This window comes from Mobula hypostoma, chromosome 2 (genome assembly GCF_963921235.1).
Source record: "Mobula hypostoma chromosome 2, sMobHyp1.1, whole genome shotgun sequence".
NCBI classification, from domain to species: domain Eukaryota; kingdom Metazoa; phylum Chordata; class Chondrichthyes; order Myliobatiformes; family Myliobatidae; genus Mobula; species Mobula hypostoma.
Genome location: NC_086098.1, coordinates 225398119 through 225417991, shown reverse-complemented (window position 1 = coordinate 225417991; position 19873 = coordinate 225398119). Strand labels below are relative to the sequence as shown.

Here is a 19873-nt window from a genome sequence, read left to right as displayed (position 1 = left end):
TTGCAGCTACTCCTTGCTGATTTGATTTGACGTTGACAAATGAAGCTAAATTTTATTTTTATTTTTACAAACTCAAGTTACTTGGTAAAAGTGTCCACCTTACTCACCAGTTACTCTTGCCCAGATAACCCCACTGAGGACAGGGCTTTGTACTTACCTTTGACCAGTCATAACTTGACGAATACGCGAAGATGTTGCCATTGTTGTTGAAACAGCAGGCGGCGATTTGCTGGTCAAGCTGCTCTGATGTTTTCAGTTTTGTGCGAGCATCTTTGTCCCAAAAACTGAACCTGCCATCAGATCCCACAGTGGCGAGAGTGCCATGTATTGGATGGAACGCAATTCCATTCACCTGAGAGAGAAAGAGGGGAGTTCTAAGGCAACTTAAGATACTCAGCATCAAATTAACAGCAAGTTGATAACAACTTGTTCGTCCTGAGATTTCATAATGGAATCCGAGTGGCTTCTAAATTCAACGACCTGATGGCTCCCAGGGAGTGCAGCATATTAACTACTGGGAACAGGTTGTTATTTAGGAACAAAAGAACTAACTGCTGGAGGGACTCAGTGGGGCAAGCAGTATCTGTGGGGTGGCGGGGGCAGAAATGTTGACGCTTGGGTCAAGAGAGTGGAGAGGGAAAATAGACGGTATACAGAGGGTAGGGGAGGAGTGAGACCGGTGCCTCACAAATACGGTTAAGTTTCCAGATATGGTTAATTTCTGAATAGCAACTAAAATTGATAAACACTGCCATATGATTTGAAAATACATATGAACTTTAACCCTTCATAGTCATACTTTATTGATCCCGGGGGAAATTGGTTAAATCTGAAGATAATCTGAATACATCTGAAGATAAACCAGTAACAACTTGCATTTAAACTGAATGTAATGAAATGTCTGAGGGAAATAAACATTTGTCACTGGAATCATAGAATTATACGAATGAATCTCAGGGCAGTATATGGTGACATATATGTACTTTGCTAGTCAGGGTAAGAATAGGATGCTATGGCAATTGAATGTGTGGCCAGGGAACTGGCACAAGGAGAAGGGTTTCAGATTTGTGGATCAATGGGATCTCTTCTGGGGAAGATATCACCTGTAAAAAAAAACAGGATAGGTTACATCTAAACTTGAAGAGACCAATATCCTTGCAGGCAGATTCACTTGTGCTGCTGGGGAGGATTTAAATTAGTCTGGCAGAGGAGTGGAACCGCAGCGACGGGTCAGAGCATTTGGTGTAAAGATAGTAACAGTATGTCGAGACATTGTGAGGAAGAACTGAGCATAATTGCAGTGGATAGGTTGAAATGTGTCTATCTTAATGTATGAAGCATCAGGAACAAGGATGATAAATTTAGAACATGGGTCAGTATGTGGAACTACTTACAGAGACCTGACTGCCACAAGGGCAGGGATGGCTGATGGATATTCTGGGATTTAAATGAGAGACAGCAGAAGGAAAAAGAGATGGAGGAGAGATATTGCTAATCAGGGACAATATCACAGCAGAAAGGGAGGATACTGTGGAGGACTGCCCACTGAGTCAGTGTGGGTGGAGGTCAGAAAGGGGAAGGGAGCCATCACTCTATTGATAGTATTTGATAGATGACCCCCCCCCCCCACCGCCACCCCCCGGATGGCAACAGAGGCATTGAAAAGCAGATCAGAAGGTTGATTTTGGAAAGATGATAAAGTAACAGGGTTGTTGCTATGGCTGACTTCAACTTCTCTCAAAAACTGAATGACACCTCCTAAAGTATAAAATGTTTAGATGCGGTGGAATTTGTTAGGTGTCCAGGAAGGATTCCTGATATGAGAAAACCTGCAGACGCTGGAGATCCAAAGCAACACACACAAAATGCTGGAGGAACTCAGCAGGCCAGGCAGCATCTATGGAAAAGAATAAACAGTCGACATTTTGGGACTGGAAACGAAGAGAAGTCAACATAAGAAGGTGGGGGGCGGGAAGGAAAAAATTAGGTGCTGGGTGAAACTGGAAGAGGGGTAGGATGTGAAGAAAAGAGCTGAGAAGTTGATTGGTGAAATGGATAAATGGCTGGGGAAGGGGGAAATCAGATAGGGGAGGACAGAAGATCATAGAAGAAAGGGAAGAAGGAGGAGCACCAGAGGGAGGTGATGGACAGGTAAGGAGATAAAGTGAGAGAGGGAAGCGGGAATGGGGAATGGCGAAGGAGAAGGGGGGCACAATCACCGCAAGTTTGAGAAATCGATGTTCATGCCATCAGGTTAGAGGCTACCCAGACGGAGTACAAGGTGTTGCTCCTCCAACCTGAATGTGGTCTCATCGAGGCAGTACAAGTGGTCATGGACTGACATGTCAGAAAGGAAATGGCAAGAAGAAGTGACATGTGTGGCCACCGGGAGTGCCCACCTTTTCTGGCAGATAGAGTGCAGGCACTCGGTGAAGCGGTCTCCCAATCTTTGTCGGGTCTCACTGATACACAGGAGGCCACACCAGGAGCACTGGATACAATAGATGATTCCCAATAGATTTGCAGGTGAAATGTCACCTCACCTGGAAGGGCTGTTTGGGGCCCTGAATGGTAGTGAGGGAGGAGGTGTAGGGACATGTGTGGCACTTAACCTTGTAAGTGGAACAGGTACCAGGAGGGAGATTAGTGGGGAAGGATGAGTGGACCAGGGAGTTATCGCTGTGGAAGGCGGTAAATGGGGTGAGGGGAAGGAAAGATGTCTTTGGTGGTGGGATCCCATTGGAGCTGGCTGAAGTTACGGAGAATCATGTGCTGGATGCAGAGAATAGTGGGATGGTACAGTGAACTCTTTGCAGTTACCTGGTTTTCTGCATTAATTGCTCATAATATGTGGTCTGATCTTCATCCAAGTCACAATAATACTATGCAAACACAAAATGCCTAAACTAATAACCCACAAACAATTGTTCTTCTTCTCGTCAATGCTGAGTACACCATTTAAACAATCACAGTCTAGGTTCAAAAAGTATGGTGAACCCCTGGGGTAATGCCTTCTACAAAAGCTATTTGGAGTTGGGTGTTCCAATCAATGATTGGAGGTGTGAATAGTGCAGGTGTATTGCCCTATATAAAAAAAACACACCAAGTCAGGTTACTGACAGAGCCTGCTCTTATCCAGAAAGATCTGTTTATGTGCACCATGCCTTGATCAAAATGACTTTCAGAGGATCATAGAAGAATTGTAGAGATGCATGAAGCTGGAAAAGGCTGCAAAAGCATTTCTAAAGACCTGAGCACTCAACAGTCCACAGTAAGAGAAATTGTCTCCAAATGGAGGAAATTCAGTACTGTTGCGACTCTCCCCAGGAGTGGGCGTCCTGCAAAGATCACACCAAGAGCACAACGTGCAATGCTGAAGGAGGTGGAAAAGAAAGTAATTGCAAAAGGGTTTACAAACCTTTTCTTGTAACTGTATACACTACTTCAAAGCACATTTTCCTCATTAATAATCCTGTTACAACTCAAGTTTAAGTACTATCTGCCTTTAACAAATCAATATACTTGTAAATCTACACTTTGTCAATGTTAATTCTGTCCCTGATTATTGTTTCCCGCCTCCAAAGTCAAACTGAGCAGCCTGTTGCTACAGGGTTTATGCCTACACCATTTTATGAACAAAAGTATAACACTGGCAGTTTTCTTGTCCTCAGGCACCTATACATACCGGAAAGAATATAGCAAGGATTATGTTAGATTAATTGGCTACTGTAAATTACCTCAGTGTACATTAAATGGCAGAAAGAATAAAGAGAATCAATAAGAGAGTCCAAATTGTAGGATTGCAGGAAATAAGGAGCAGTGGGAATGAGAATGAACTACTGGAAGTTAGCAGAGGCCTGATGGGCCAAATGGGCCTCCTTCTCAGTCATAAAAGTAAGCTCCTACAATTTTCTTAGCAATCCAAGGTGCATTCCACTGAGACCAGTAGCATCTGGTACACCTTTCTAGTATTACCCTTCTATCAAATTTTAGCTCATCTATAATCTCAACTACGTCGTCCTTTGCTGAGACTGCTTGCTAAAGACATGTAAAGCATTCATTTGGTATCTCAGCCACATGCCCTGTGTCTCCATGAGCAGAGTTCTGGATCGATTTCACCCCCCTACCTGATCGCATGCCTGCAGTATGTTTGCTGCTGATAGTTTCTCAGGCTCATTGTGCTTCTCTTATTTCCTTCTTTACTTCTCCTCTGAATTTTCTGTAATCAGCTTAGACTCACATTAAAACACGCCCTTTTCCACATTTACTCTTTTCTTCCGGTAATTCATGGAACTCTGCTATTAATTGCACTTCACTTCTCCCTCTTAAGTGTATCTAAAAAAACAAGGTGGAATATCTCCATATTAAAGCCCCCCCCCCGCTGTTTAATTATGATTTTTGCCTTTAAACTTCTGTTCCCTCAATTGGTTGTAAATAAACTGAGTTAAGTAACTGGATGTACAGTGAGTGGAAGCACTGATAACCACGGTCAGATGGTCAAGTACCCGAGTTTATGTCAGACCAAGTTGATGACTTCTTCCAGCAAATTCACAAGGCAAGATGAACAAACAGTACATTACTCACAGCATAGATATCTTGAGGCCCAGATGTGTTGGTTGTTCCGTTAGATCGATGGCATTTGAAAGTGAAGTTGTCTTTTGCACTAATTTTTATGAAGAAGCAAGAGTTATTAAACAGGTAGCTCAACCGGGAGAAGAAGAAATGGTGAAAGAGTAGGGTCACTTACGGGTTGGGAGGATTTATATAATGAATGGCTACTCGTCCTTCAATGCTTCCAAGTGCAAATCCCGTAGGCTTGTTCTGTTTGTCCTTGAAGATGGCGACACACCGATGCTGAAAAAGATTGGTGTGTTGATGCAGTTTAGTGTATAGGAGGGAAGGTGCATTCTGGGATCCCGTACATAACCTTCCTCCATTAATATTCTTTTGCAAGCTGAATCAGGGAAAGATTGGGCTCAGACCCAATCACAACCAAATCTGAACTCTCTGTTGGTTGTATAAGACAGTGAGAATTGACAAAACATTTGACTCATCGAATACCGCCAAGCACTTATACCCAACTATTTAGTAAATGGAAAAAAAAATTGTAATCCGAGTACACTTGTATACTTACATAAAACTTCAGTTGAACTTGCACAAATTTAAAGTTTGTCTTATAAAAAAGACTAACACTATAAGACCCAATTCCAGATTTTGGGTCTAGAAAAAGAGATATTGGGTCTATAGTATCAGGCACGGGAGGGAAAACTTGCATTTAATTAGTACATTTCATGCGCACGGGTTGCGTCACAACACATTAAGGCCTACAAAGTACTTTTTTGAAATGTAGTGACTAATTTGACACTGGAAATGCAGCAAGGCAATTGTCTTTAAAAGGAGCAGTGTAAAAAGAACCAGGTACTTGGCCAGGCAGCAGCCAGCAGCCAGTACTGGTGCATCTTCTTCAACAGCAATGTGGAACTGTCCCTACTGTACTGGCGGGACGGTCTCTGTAATTCACCTGAAATGAAGGTTCCTTCAGTGACGTAACACTTCGGTGATGAAAAAATTCAAACGTGGCATTCTGAGTCAGATGCAATATAATGGATATTGTAAATTGTCAAAAAAAATCATAAATCAAACTTGTAAAGGGAAGGTAACACCTAACAATTTCACATAGCAGTGCACAAGGTGAGCGGGCACCTGGGCATGTCTAAATTACTGACCACAAGGCCAGGGTTCCCTCCATAGGCAATGTTCTCTTTCTGCTGCTACTGCTGCTGTACCTGGTGCTTCAGGGGAGAGTCTATCCTCTTGAACTCGGATGGCTGGTTCTCGAGCTGGTAAACTATTAGACCTCTTTCTGCTGTGGCAACTACAGCCATGGGGTACAACTGTCAATTAAAACAAGAAAGACGTAAGCGATCGTGCATGCCCAGCTGAGTAATGTGATTAACAAATTGAGACATCTTGCCAAAATATCATGTCATTGAAATTGGTTTATTATTAAAAACAGATCAGATAATTACACAATGCTTTGAGGTAGAACAAGGTAAAACAATGAAGTGTAACAGCTATAGAGAAAGTGCAGTGCAGGCAAATAGTAAGGTGCGAGGTCATAATGAGGTAGAATATGAGATCAAGAGTCCATCTTGTCATGCTACAGAACCATTAAATAAGCCTTGTAACAGTGGGGTAAAGCTGAATCTGAAGTTGGCAGGACATGCTTTCAGGCTTTTGTATCTTCTACCTGATGAAAGGAAGCAGAAGAGAACGTCTGGGGTAGGTGAGGTCTCTCATTATGTTGGCTGCTTTACCATGGAGGGGAAGCTGATTTCCGTGCTGAGCCGTGTCCACAACTCTCTCCAGTTTCTTGCAGTCATGTGCAGAGCGGTTGCCGTACCAAGAAGTGATGCACCCAGACAGGATGCTTTCTGTGGTGCATCAATAAATATTGCGAGGGCTGATGGTGACATTTCAAATCTCTTTAATCTCCTGAGGAGGTAGAGGTGTTGGTGTGGTTGGACCAGGACAGGCCACTGATGATGTTTACTCCCAGCAACATGAAACTCTCAACCTCAACACGACTGATACTGCACTGCCCCTCGTCCCTTACACGTGATGACCTTGCTGTATTATTACCCTAAATGCTGTAACAATATCTGAGAAAGAGCATTTTGAACAAATATTACACAGCAGCACATTGGATGGCACCATCAAAGTTGCATTTCCTTCCCCACCATCACACTTTGTATAACAAAGATGGTTGGAGTTGCTCAAGGTTAATTACCCCAGCAGGGGCTCCTCAGGACAGTGTTCTCTGCCCATTCATTTTCAGATGCCTCCATAATCTTCACCTTGGCCAAAATTCACCAAGGAAAGAAACCAAACATTTGTGATAAAAGTTTTTAACTTGCACGTCTGAGCTTGGTCCTGTCCAAAACAAATTACAGTAACTCAAAGGGACAAGGTGAGCAAGGAGGACTAAAATATGCCCTTTCCAATAGGATACCTAGCAGACAACTAGCTGGATGTTTGCAGACAATAGTCAGCCATACCTGAAGGAAGGAGACAGAGCACATAGTGGCATGGTGTTACAACAATGACAGCAAAATAAAAGAGCTGGTCATTGACTTCAGGAAGCAGGGTGGAGCCTGTTTTTTTTTTAAATCAATATTGCTGAGGTAGAGATGGTTGAACTTCAAGTTCCTAGGTAGAAGCATCACCAAGAGCTTGTCCTGCTCCAATCATGTATATGCTATAGCCACGAAAGCCTACCTGCACCTCTACTTCCTCAGAGGCCAAGGAATTCAGCAAGTCCTTGTTAACTCTCACCACCTTTTATAGATGCACCACTTGATATGGCAAATGCTCTGCATGTGACGACAAGAAATTGCAGAGAGTTGTGGACATCTCAGAGCACGCCTCATAAAACAGCCCCCTCTCCACTGACTTCATCTACACTTCTCGCTGCCTCAGAAAAACAGCCAACATAATCAAAGATCTCACCCACCCCAGACATTCTCTTTCCCCCCCCCCCACTGGGAAGAAAATACAAAAGCCTGATACACTACTTAGCTCGAGGACGATAGCTTCTAACCCTCCGCTACGAGACCGCTGAATGGGCCTCATGTACAAGATGGACCCTTGATCTCACAATTTACTTATTGTACCTTATTGTCTGCCTATTCTGCAGTTTCTCTGTAACGATAACACTTCTTTCTGCGTTCTATTGTTGCCTTTCTGGTGTACTACCTTGATGTACTTATGTTGTAAAATGATCAGTATGGATGGCTTGCAAAACAAAGTTTATTTTTACTGTATCTTGGTGTGTGTGTGTGTGCGTGCGCGCGCGCGATGATAATAATAACCCAATTAGCAGATCACATGCAAGAGCTCAAGATGATGATTTCCTAACGTCGACTCAAGGACAACTGGGGATGGGAATAGGTGCTGGTATCTTCATATCACCAATTCCGTGAATAAATATTAAAGAAATATGGCAGCATTGTTTGAAGTTTATTCACCTACCACATCAGCACAGTAACATCTCTCAGGCAACTGCAACGTCAGCATAGGATTTGGAGAACGTGTGTCCCAGAACTGAAATACAAGGGAAATAATTCAGTATTTCTGCCCTAAACAGCCTGTTCACCACCAGAACATGTCAAAAGCCTTCTGACATTGTGATCTTCAACCTGACTTTGCCTTGTTTCATTGAAAACCTTTTAAATGGATGATTATTCAAATTTAATCCCTGGAAATCAATTTTCTGACCTTGGTCCAGATAAGGACCAAGATCCTGCAAGTCCCACTCATCATAATCTAGAAACATCCCCGACAGTAAAAAAAAAAGAGAAGCAAGCTTGCTCTGACTATAAGAGCAGCATTAGGCCATTCGGCCCATCAAGTCCACTCCATCATTTCATCATGGCCCATTTATTATCCCTCTCAACTCCATTCTCCTGCAACCTCTGACACCCTTACGATCCAGAACGTATCAACCTCCACTTAAATATTCCCAATAACTTGGCTCCAGAACTACCTGTGGCAATGAATTCCTCAACTCTGTTTTAAAGGGACATCCTTCTATTCTGAATCTGTGCCCTCTGGTCCTAGACACTCCCACTATAGGAAACATCCTCTCCACTTCCACTCTAAGTACACCCTTCAATATTTGATAGGTTTCAACGGATCCCACCCTCATTTTTCTAAACTCCAGTGAATACAGACCCAGGGCCAACAAGTGCTCCTCAAGCATTAATCCTTAAATTCCCAAGATCACTTTTCTTAGCCTCCTTTATAACTTCTCCAACATCCTTTCTTAGCTAAAGGGCCCAAAGCTGCTCACAATACTCCAAGTTGTCTGACCAATGCCTTATAAACCCTCAGCATTACATCCTTGCTTTTATATTCTATTGCATTCATTTTGAGAGAACTAGAATATAATCCTACTAGAAAACACCACTTTAGTTCCTTCATTGTCACTCTGCTGGAATCCCTAACTCCCCAACAATACAGCACAGTCTCAGGGACTTGTCGCAGTTGAAGGCTGCCACTACCTCCTCCAGTGTGATCACAAATGTCTGATCTTTCCAGTGAACACCGTGCCGCAGGAACTGAATATCAGCAAACTCAAGGCAGTCATACCTTTAACGTCTTGTCCCAGCTTCCTGTCATCACGCAACTATAGTTAGGTGCTTTGATCCAGTGGACAGTTTTAATAGGAGCATCGTGCTGTGATCCAAACACATCATTACTTTATCTGCATTGCTCAATCGGTCTCATACAATAGGATCTTGCCCATGTCGTGCAACCACTTTCAATTTATGCAAACATGCTCAAAGATGAAATTGGAATGGAGATAACACATAGCCTATGTCATAATTTCACATTTCAGCCTTTTCTCCAGATTCCTTGATAGAATCAATGTTTTAATTCAACCACAGTAATATTTTTTGGGGGTGTTGATTTTTACTGCTATTTGTGTGCTATTTGTTTTCACCCCTAAATGGTTACATTCCTATTTTAAGACCTCCTCTACTGTAAAGATGAAGCCACACTCTGGTTGGAGGAACAACACCTTACATTCCGTCTGGGTAGCCTCCAACCTAATGGCATGAACACTGACTTCTCAAACTTCCACTAATGCCCCACCTCCCCCTCGTACCCCATCCGTTATTTATTTATATACACACATTCTTTTTCTCTCCCTCCTTTTTCTCCCTCTGTCCCTCTCACCATACCCCTTGCCCATCCTCTGGGCTTCCCCCCTCCCCCTTTTCTTTCTCCCTGGGCCTCCTGTCCCACGATCCTCTCATATCCCTTTTGCCAATCACCTGTCCAGCTCTTGGCTCCATCCCTCCCCCTCCTGTCTTCTCCTATCATTTTGGATCTCCCCCTCCCCCTCCCTCTTTCAAATCTCTTACTAGCTCTTCTTTCAGTTAGTCCTGACGAAGGGTCTCGGCCCAAAACATCGGCTGTACCTCTTCCTAGAGATGCTGCCTGGCCTACTGCGTTCACCAGCAACTTTGATGTGTGTTGCTTGAATTTCCAGCATCTGCAGAATTCCTCATGTTTGCGTTAAGACCAAGACAGTTTGTTTTCTGCTGTTAACATTTTATATTTTTTGTTTGGATTAAAACTCACCTCTCTAAACTCTATGGGGAAGAAAAAAACCAATGTGGCTTAATTTAACTCTATATCGCTTAATTCACTCCAAGTCAATACTATTGATTACAACTTGAACACTGTGAAAGTGCAGATGTCACCAAAAAGATTTCCAGGTTAAATTGACTTTTGGGCAAAGATATTGATACACTTATGCACATTATGCAATGACACAGGATACTCTGAATACATCTTTTGGCAGTGCCACTCCGCATGAATCCCACTTCCCAGAATGGTACATGAAAATGGCATGAAGAGATTTTTTTGAGTATTTTTCTTTATGGGATTAGACCTTTATTCTGCTCTACCACGCAGAGCTCTTCCCCCACAATATCCTACAACCTGGCATGATACTGCACTGCAGTCATACATACAGATGCCAGTCTGATTCACACCCACGTAGTTTCAATAATGGAGACACAAGGGACTGCAGATACCAGAGGAACACACAGACCAGCTGGAGGACCTCGGTGGGTGAGGCAGCATCCAGGGAGGGAAATGGCTGTTTTGGGTTGAGATCCTTAACCAGATGCTTTGGCTTGAGAAATTTTGAAAAGAAATAAATATGATCCAAACTGAGAGGTTCATTCACTTTCTGTGGGCCTGGTTCTGAACACGTTCATTTGTGGAGGTGCTGAATACCTGATTTCTTACTTACTTGTGCAATCTGTATCGCCTGGTTGCTGTTGAGGTCCCACATCTTTGCAGTTTTATCACATGATGCTGTGACCACTTTGCTGCCATCCTTAAGAAGGTATAAATCAGGGTTAAAACAGACATGCCAGGGATGTGAGTAGCTCTTAACACACCACAGTACAATGAAAATGCATTGCAACATAGTTCACATAAAGCTGTTCCCACTGCATGGACATTTTAGACACAAGGACAGGTACTTGACAACTGCATCACCTTGATCTATTTTGACTAAGGTTTCTGGAAACAATCTTCTACCACAAGCACCAAGAGCCTGCACAAAAAACCTCCACCACAGATGGCCTGGTGTGACCGTAAGAAACTGAAGAGAGTTGTGGACAAGGCTCAGCCCATCACGGAAAACAGCCTCCCCTTTAGGAAATTTGTCTACACTTTTTGCTGCCTCAGTAAAGCAGCCAGCATAATCAAAGACCCCACCTACTTGGACTTTCTCTCTTCTCTCCTCTGCAATTGGGAAGAAGATAACAAAAAAGCCTGAAGCCCCACACCACCAGGCTCAAGGACGGCTTCTAATCCGCTGTTTTAAGACTATTTAATAGTTCCCTGGTGCAATAAATTGGACTCTTAAACTCACAATCTACCTCGTTAGGAACTTGCAACTTTGTGTTCAGCTGCACTGTACTTTCCCTGCAGCCATACACTTCATTCTACAATGTTATTGTTTTGACTTGTTGTACCTCGATACACTTTCTGATGATCTGATTTGTATGAACAGTAAGCGGGACTTCCGGTAGCGCTCATGGAGTGAAATCGCGTTCTTGACTCGCTCCATTACCTCTGAGTTTTTTTTCTCTATGGTCAGCTATACTTTAATTAACCATTAAGGCATCAACTCTTACAATACTTTGAATTAAACTGAATTCTCCGACAACTGGATGGAACTTAGATCTGCTATGTCTAAGAACGGGAAAAACGGCAAGGATGGTAAACCTCCGGTTAAACCGAAAGCTACGGATCTCCCCCCGACTGAATCACCGGTGACTTTGAAAGCGATATCGGAGTTAATTCAGAGGGAAATTTCAACCTCTGTTAGGGAGGTGATTCGTACGGAAATTGCAGACTCTGTTAAGGACTTGATTCATACGGAAATCTCAACTAATCTTCAGAAAATTGCCGATTCAATTGATAAGATGCAAACATTTATTGCGGAACATCAGTCGGCTATATCTGATCTTCAAAAATTCGCGCAACAAAGTGAGCTTAGGATGGGGAAAATCGAAGAAACAATTAATGTAATGAAGAAGAAACTTGACTTTCTGACTTTTAAAAACTCTGACTTGGAATCTAGGATGCGTCGGCAGAATTTACGAATGATTGGGGTGCGGGAAGCTGTAGAATCTAACAACCCCATGAAGTATTTCTCTCAACTTTTAAAAGATGCATTCCCTACTGTATTTCCTGACCAACCACCGCTACTGGATCGTGTTCACAGAATCCCATCATACTCGTCTAGGTCAGATAGACCTAGGCATGTTATTTTACGTTTTCATTACTTTCAAGACAAGGAGAGACTGTTTTGATTCGCTCGATCTAAAGGTTTCATCGATTTTTCGGATCTTAGGTTCCGATTCGTGGAAGATTTCAGTAAACCAATCTGGGATCAACGGGTTCGCTACAGATCTGTGATGTCGGAATTTTATAAGATGGATTTAAGACCAGCGCTGCTGTACCCTGCACGTCTAAGGATTCGCATGTCAGATGGAGCCCTTCGTTTTTTTGATTCTCCATCGGATGCCCAGAGTTATCTGGATCAATTTTCACCTTCAACATCTTAATTGCTATTTTTTTTAATCATCTCCGTTGATCGGAGGCTGTGAATTGGTTGGTTTTAACTTTTTCGTGCCCTATTTGGGCAGAAAAATTTATTTTTGATTTCTTAATATGGTTGCTAAACTTTCTTTTCAACTGCGTCATTTCTTTCTTTTCCCAGGGGATTCTGGGTGGTTACTTCCTGTTTGTCATTTTACGTATTTCCTGTGTGGCCTTAAATTTTGTAGTTTTTTAAAAAATTTTATTCTGTTTTGCTTTTTATAACCACTTTACGTCAATAATCTTATTTTTTTTTTGTTGCTGTGTTTATTTATGGGTTTGGGGTTTATTGTGGTTTTTTTTAATATATATTTTCTGGCTTTTGTTCTGTTGTGTGTGTATTTTAATTGAGCTACCTTTTTTTTTACTTTTTTTACTGTTTTACAATTAGCTGATCTTTTTCATATTTATACCTTTTTTTTAGGGAGCGTATACCGGAAGTCATGGGGGTAGTTTTAGCGCTTGCTTCTTTCGGGCGGGTCTGCTTTAGATTTTGCCTTGAGGTCTTGGGGCGGGGGGTGGTGGGAGGGGCTTCACGTTTTAGTTTGTTTCTCTTTGGGCTATATACATTATTGAAGTACTGGTTGCGTCCTTTTTCCCGGTATCTTTCGTATGTTCTGTTTCCTCTCCGGGTTTGTGGGTCGCGCCTATCGTCAATCCTCCTTGTTGTGGGTTGACTTTAGGATTTATGGAGTCTATTATTAATTTTGTCTCCCGGAATACTAACGGTCTTAATCATCCTATTAAAAGGAAAAAAGTTTTTAAAGTGTTCCGGAGACTTAAAGCACAAATTTTATTTTTACAAGAGACCCATGTACGGAGGGGGGACAGACTACGTTTTTTCAAATTCCGGAAGGGACAACAATTTCATTCGAACTCCAATGCTAAGATTCGAGGCGTCTCTATTTTTATTGATTCCTCAGTTACTTTTATACAACAGGATATTATTTCTGATCCGAATGGTAGATTTTTATTGGTTAGTGGTTTACTATTTAATAAAAAAGTAGTTTTGGTTAATGTTTATGCTCCTAATATGGGTTGTCCGGAATTTTATAAATCATTGTTTAATCAGTTTCCGAATTTGAACGAGTTTTCATTGATCTGGGGCGGAGATCTTAATACCTGTTTGTCTCCAGCTTTGGACCGTTCGGCTCCTTTACGGACCTTACCTAATAAATCTGCAAATTTGATTAATTTTTTCCTTTCTGATTCTGGGTCGACGGACATTTGGCGTTTTCTGCATCCTCAGGAAAAAGATTTTTCCTTTTTTTCACATGTTCATCATTCCTATTCAAGAATTGATTATTTTTTTTATTGATTCTCGTCTTATTCCTTCAGTGATTAAATGTGATTATGATTCTATAACCATTTCGGATCATGCTCCACTTAAGCTTTCTATTAAAATTATGGCCAATATACCAAATAATAGACAATGGCGTTTTAATTCGCTGTTGCTTCAGGACTCGGACTTTGTTAATTTTATGAATGAACAGATTGAGCTTTTTTTTACAATTAACCATACAGAAGATATTTCGGTTAACACTCTTTGGGACACTTTTAAAGCCTATATTCGGGGTCAGATTATTTCGTATTCTGCTGCTTTGAGGAAGAAACAGAAGCAGGAGGAGACGGCAATTGTGGACAAGATTAAAGAAATTGATAAGAAATATGTTATGGCTCCTTCTGAGGAGTTATACAAACAAAGAACTGAACTTCAAATGGAACACAGTTTACTACTCTCGTCCTCGATTGTAAACCAATTAAAGAAAACAAGAAGTGACTTTTATGTTCACAGTGACAAAATTGGCAAGCTGCTGGCTAATCAATTGAAATCTAATTATGTTAAATCTCAAATCAATCAGATTTATAACCAAAATGATCGATTGATACTGGATCATGTGGGGATTAATCAAACCTTTTGTGATTTTTATTCTTCTTTATATCAATCAGAGTCTCCTCGAGATTCTAAATATATGAATGATTTTTTAGATAAGTTAGACTTCCCTCAGATTTCACAGGATATGTCTTCTTTATTAGATACTTCCATTACAATGGATGAGATTAAGAATGTTATTTTTTCTATGAATCTGGGGAAAGCTCCTGGCCCGGATGGGTTTACCGTTGAATTTTATAAATGTTTTGCTTCTTTATTGATTCCTTGGCTCTGTAGGGTTTTTGAGGCTTCTCTGAAACTTGGTAAACTTCCTGAATCTTTTAATAGAGCATCAATTTCTCTAATACTAAAGAAGGATAAAGACCCTGCTCAATGTGCATTTTATAGACCAATATCTTTATTAAATGTTGATTCTAAAGTTTTTTCTAAGTTATTAGCAAATAGACTAGAAAAAGTACTTCCTTCTATTATTTCGGAAGACCAAACGGGTTTTATTAAAGGTCGTTACTCTTTTTATAATATTCGTACATTGTTAAATATCGTTTATACTCCCTCACAAAATGTTCCTGAGTGTGTTATTTCTTTAGATGCCGAGAAAGCTTTCGATAGAGTAGAATGGCCTTATTTATTTAAGGTGCTTGAAATGTTTAATTTTAGCTTGAAATTTATATCCTGGATTAAACTGTTATATCATTCCCCTGTAGCCTCGGTTTGTACTAACTCTTTAAACTCACCTTTTTTTCCTCTCTTTCGTGGTACTCGACAAGGCTGTCCTCTTAGTCCCCTATTATTTGATATTGCATTAGAACCTCTTGTAATTGCTATTCGAGAATCTTCAAATATTACTGGGATAACTCGGGGATTAAAGTCCCATAAATTATCACTCTATGCTGATGATTTACTTTTATATATTTCTAATCCTGAGAAATCTATTCCTGCTGTTTTAGAGTTATTAGCACAATTTGGTTTTTTCTCAGGTTATAAATTAAATCTTAGTAAGAGTGAACTTTTTCCGATTAATAAACATCTTCCCTTATATTATAAATTTCCATTTAAATTGATTAATAATTATTTTTCATATCTTGGGATTAAAATTACTTGTAAATACAAAGATTTATTTAAGATTAACTTTTTACCATTAATAGACCATATTACTCAACTTTCATCTAAATGGTTTCCCTTATATTTAACTTTGATTGGTCGTATTAATGCAGTTAAGATGATTTTTTTGCCAAAATTTTTATATGTGTTTCAGGCATTACCAATTTTCGTTCCAAAATCTTTCTTTGATAAAGTTGACTCTAAAATTTCTTCATTTATTTGGCAGAACAAGAATCCGAGACTGGGTAAAATACATTTACAGAAAGCTAAGAGAGATGGAGGTTTAGCATTACCTAACTTTAGATTCTATTATTGGGCTATTAATATTCGACATATGAAATTTTGGTTACTTGACCAGGACATACTATCTATTCCTAAATGGGTAGCATTGGAATTACAATCTGTTCAGGGTTATACACTTGGCTCTATTTTAGGCTCCTCTCTCCCTTTTGATTCGAAACGCCTTAAGCAGGTCTCTAACCCGATAGTTAAATATGCCTTGTGCATTTGGTTTCAATTCAGAAAATTTTTTGATCTTAATCAATTCGGGTTAGCGATTCCTATTTTAGGTAACATATTTTTTCCTCCCTCCTTTACGGATCGCGCTTTTCAAACTTGGAAGACTAAGGGTATTTTACGGTTTTTGGATTTATTTTTAGATGGTTCCCTTATGTCTTTTGAACAATTATCTAATAAATATAACTTATCAAGAATACATTTTTTTAGATATTTACAAGTTAGAAATTTCCTAAGTACTATACTTTCTTCCTTTCCAATGCTCCCTCCTACATATATTTTAGATTCGATAATTAACCTCAATCCATGTCAGAAAGGTGCATCGGCTATGATTTATAATATTATTATGAAACTTAGGAAAGCTCCATTTGATAAGATTAGGGTAGATTGGGAACAGGAATTGGGGCTTACCATTTCTGTGGATGATTGGGGGCAGATTTTACAATTAGTTAATACTTCCTCTATTTGTGCTAAACATTCCCTAATTCAATTTAAAGTGGTTCATAGAGCACATATGTCCAAAGATAAGTTAGCGCGTTTTTACTCGCATATTAATCCTTTCTGTGATAGATGTTCGGGGCAGATAGCCTCTTTAACTCATATGTTTTGGTCTTGCCCTACTTTGGAAACTTTTTGGAGAGATATTTTTGATATTATTTCTAAGGTATTAAATATAGATATCTCTCCTCACCCTATTACTGCTATCTTTGGACTACCTAAAATTTCTAGTAATCTTTCCCCTTCAGCCCGTAGAATGATTGCATTTCTTACTTTAATGGCGAAAAGATGTATTTTACAACATTGGAAAGAGCTTAATGCTCCAACTACCTTTTTTTGGTTTTCTCAGACGATTTTATGTTTGAATTTGGAGAAAATTAGAAGTAACCTTTATGATTCTTCATTTAAATTTGAACTGATTTGGGGACCTTTTATTCGATATTTTCATTTAATGTAATATTTACCCTTCTTGTTTTTTTTTTCCACTGTTTTTAATGGAGGTCGGGATTGAGGACGTGATTTTAAGTTTAACTCTGTTTGGTTTCAAGTTAGCCCATTGCTTTGCCTTGCTTTTAGTTAGTTGCACGGTGGGTTTTTTTTTGGGGTTTTTTTTTCTTTTTTTCCATTGATATATATAAAATTTAGTATACTATTATGTTATCTTGGTTTCTTATGTTTAAATTACATTGTTTGTAGTATTTTTTTTGGTATTGATACCTTTTGGAATTTTATTATACTTTAACATTGTATTAATGTTTATATGGCTTACCTTTTTTGTATACTTACTCAATAAAAAGATTTAAAAAGAAAAGAAAGAACAGTAAGCAAGATCAGCTTTTCGCTGTGTTGCAATACAAGGGACGATAAAAAAAAACAGCAATTCCCAAACTCTTGGGATTAGAGGGAAGGTTCTCCATTTGAATTGGAGGTAGTACATAACTTGCTGTTCAGTGAAGTTGCACTCAATGAAGCAGTGGCCCTAACACAAGAGCACAGCAAATCCAAGACAAGACGGAGCAGGACAGTGCTGATAATCTTCCCTTGCACATAGTACCCTTGGCAGAGATGCTGGCTCCAGGAAGAGCTACAGTGTAATGCAGACAGTAGCTGATGAAGAGAGTGGGTGTTTCGAGATTGGGATGCATGTTGGGGTGCCCTGGGTTTGGTGTTGTGCTTCTCAATTTGTAATTGTCGTCAGCCAGAATATCAAATTACATTACACACTACTGACTTGCGTCTTGAACATTTTCAAGTTTCAGATTATCTTTGGAAAATATGGCTGGTGCAGGTCATTAGCAAACACCAACATGCATCACTGTATACTTCCCACATTTAGTTTGCCGATTTTTTTGGCCTCAATGCTTGGTATCATTTTCATGTTCTGTTGCAGTAATCATGTAGATTTAAATATAATGAACTGTTGAAGGACATGCTACCACCTCCATCCAACCTCACCATTATTTTATCAAAAAGAGTTCAACTATTATTTTTAACCAAGTGCTTTTTTTTCTGACCAAATCATTGATAAACCCTATTTTGTCCAGGATTTCTTCACCAACACTTTCCTATTAGGGGAAAGAGCGTTTAAAGAGGGTGATAAGATTTGTATCTTCCAGATATCTGACCTGCGTCCAGCCTATGTCCAATGAACATACATCAAAGTTGCTGGTGAACGCAGCAGGCCAAGCAGCATCTATAGGAAGAGGCGCAGTCGACGTTTCAGGCCGAGACCCTTCGTCAGGTCTAACTGAAGGAAGAGTGAGTAAGGGATTTGAAAGTTGGAGGGGGAGGGGGAGATCCAAAATGATAGGAGAAGACAGGAGGGGGAGGGATGGAGCCGAGAGCTGGACAGGTGATAGGCAAAAGGGGATACGAGAGGATCATGGGACAGGAGGTCCGGGAAGAAAGACAAGGAGGGGGGGTAACCCAGAGGATGGGCAAGAGGTATATTCAGAGGGACAGAGGGAGAAAAAGGAGAGTGAGAGAAAGAATGTGTGCATAAAAATGAGTAACAGATGGGGTACGAGGGGAAGGTGGGGCCTTAGCGGAAGTTAGAGAAGTCGATGATCATGCCATCAGGTTGGAGGCTACCCAGAGGGAATGTAAGGTGTTGTTCCTCCAACCTGAGTGTGGCTTCATCTTTACAGTAGAGGAGGCCGTGGATAGACATGTCAGAATGGGAATGGGATGTGGAATTAAAATGTGTGGCCACTGGGAGATCCTGCTTTCTCTGGTGGACAGAGCGTAGATGTTCAGCAAAGCGGTCTCCCAGTCTGCGTTGGGTCTCACCAATATATAAAAGGCCACATCGGGAGCACCGGACGCAGTATATCACCCCAGTCGACTCACAGGTGAAGTGATGCCTCACCTGGAAGGACTGTTTGGGGCCCTGAATGGTGGTAAGGGAGGAAGTGTAAGGGCATGTGTAGCACTTGTTCCGCTTACACGGATAAGTGCCAGGAGGGAGATCAGTGGGGAGGGATGGGGGGGACGAATGGACAAGAGAGTTGTGTAGGGAGCGATCCCTGCGGACTGCAGAGAGAGGGGGGGAGGGGAAGATGTGCTTAGTGGTGGGATCCCGTTGGAGGTGGCGGAAGTTACGGAGAATAATATGTTGGACCCGGAGGCTGGTGGGGTGGTAGGTGAGGACCAGGGGAACCCTATTCCTAGTGGGGTGGTGGGAGGATGGAGTGAGAGCAGATGTACGTGAAATGGGGGAGATGCGTTTAAGAGCAGAGTTGATAGTGGAGGAAGGGAAGCCCCTTTCTTTAAAAAATGAAGACATCTCCCTCGTCCTAGAATGAAAAGCCTCATCCTGAGAGCAGATGCGGCGGAGACGGAGGAATTGCGAGAAGGGGATGGCGTTTTTGCAAGAGACAGGGTGAGAAGAGGAATAGTCCAGATAGTTGTGAGAGTCAGTAGGCTTATAGTAGACATCAGTGGATAAGCTGTCTCCAGAGACAGAGACAGAAAGATCTAGAAAGGGGAGGGAGGTGTCGGAAATGGACCAGGTAAACTTGAGGGCAGGGTGAGAGGTGGAGGCAAAGTTAATAAAGTCAACGAGTTCTGCATGCGTGCAGGAAGCAGCGCCAATGCAGTCGTCGATGTAGCGAAGGAAAAGTGGGGGACTGATACCAGAATAGGCACGGAACATAGATTGTTCCACAAACC

General features: G+C 41.0%; 1 protein-coding gene across 3 annotated transcripts in view; it reads right to left on the bottom strand.

The window, feature by feature from the left end:
- The window catches only part of rae1 (ribonucleic acid export 1), a 38060-nt gene that overhangs the window by 6806 nt on the left and 11381 nt on the right, over window positions 1–19873 (bottom strand). For all 3 annotated transcript variants that reach the window (XM_063041555.1, XM_063041557.1, XM_063041556.1), the window contains exons 5-11: window positions 10829–10915; window positions 9151–9237; window positions 8032–8103; window positions 5787–5894; window positions 4748–4854; window positions 4585–4663; window positions 158–352 (exon numbers count right to left, since the gene is read on the bottom strand). In XM_063041555.1, coding sequence (XP_062897625.1) covers window positions 158–352; window positions 4585–4663; window positions 4748–4854; window positions 5787–5894; window positions 8032–8103; window positions 9151–9237; window positions 10829–10915 — 735 coding nt within the window. The remainder of the gene's footprint in view (window positions 1–157; window positions 353–4584; window positions 4664–4747; window positions 4855–5786; window positions 5895–8031; window positions 8104–9150; window positions 9238–10828; window positions 10916–19873) is intronic.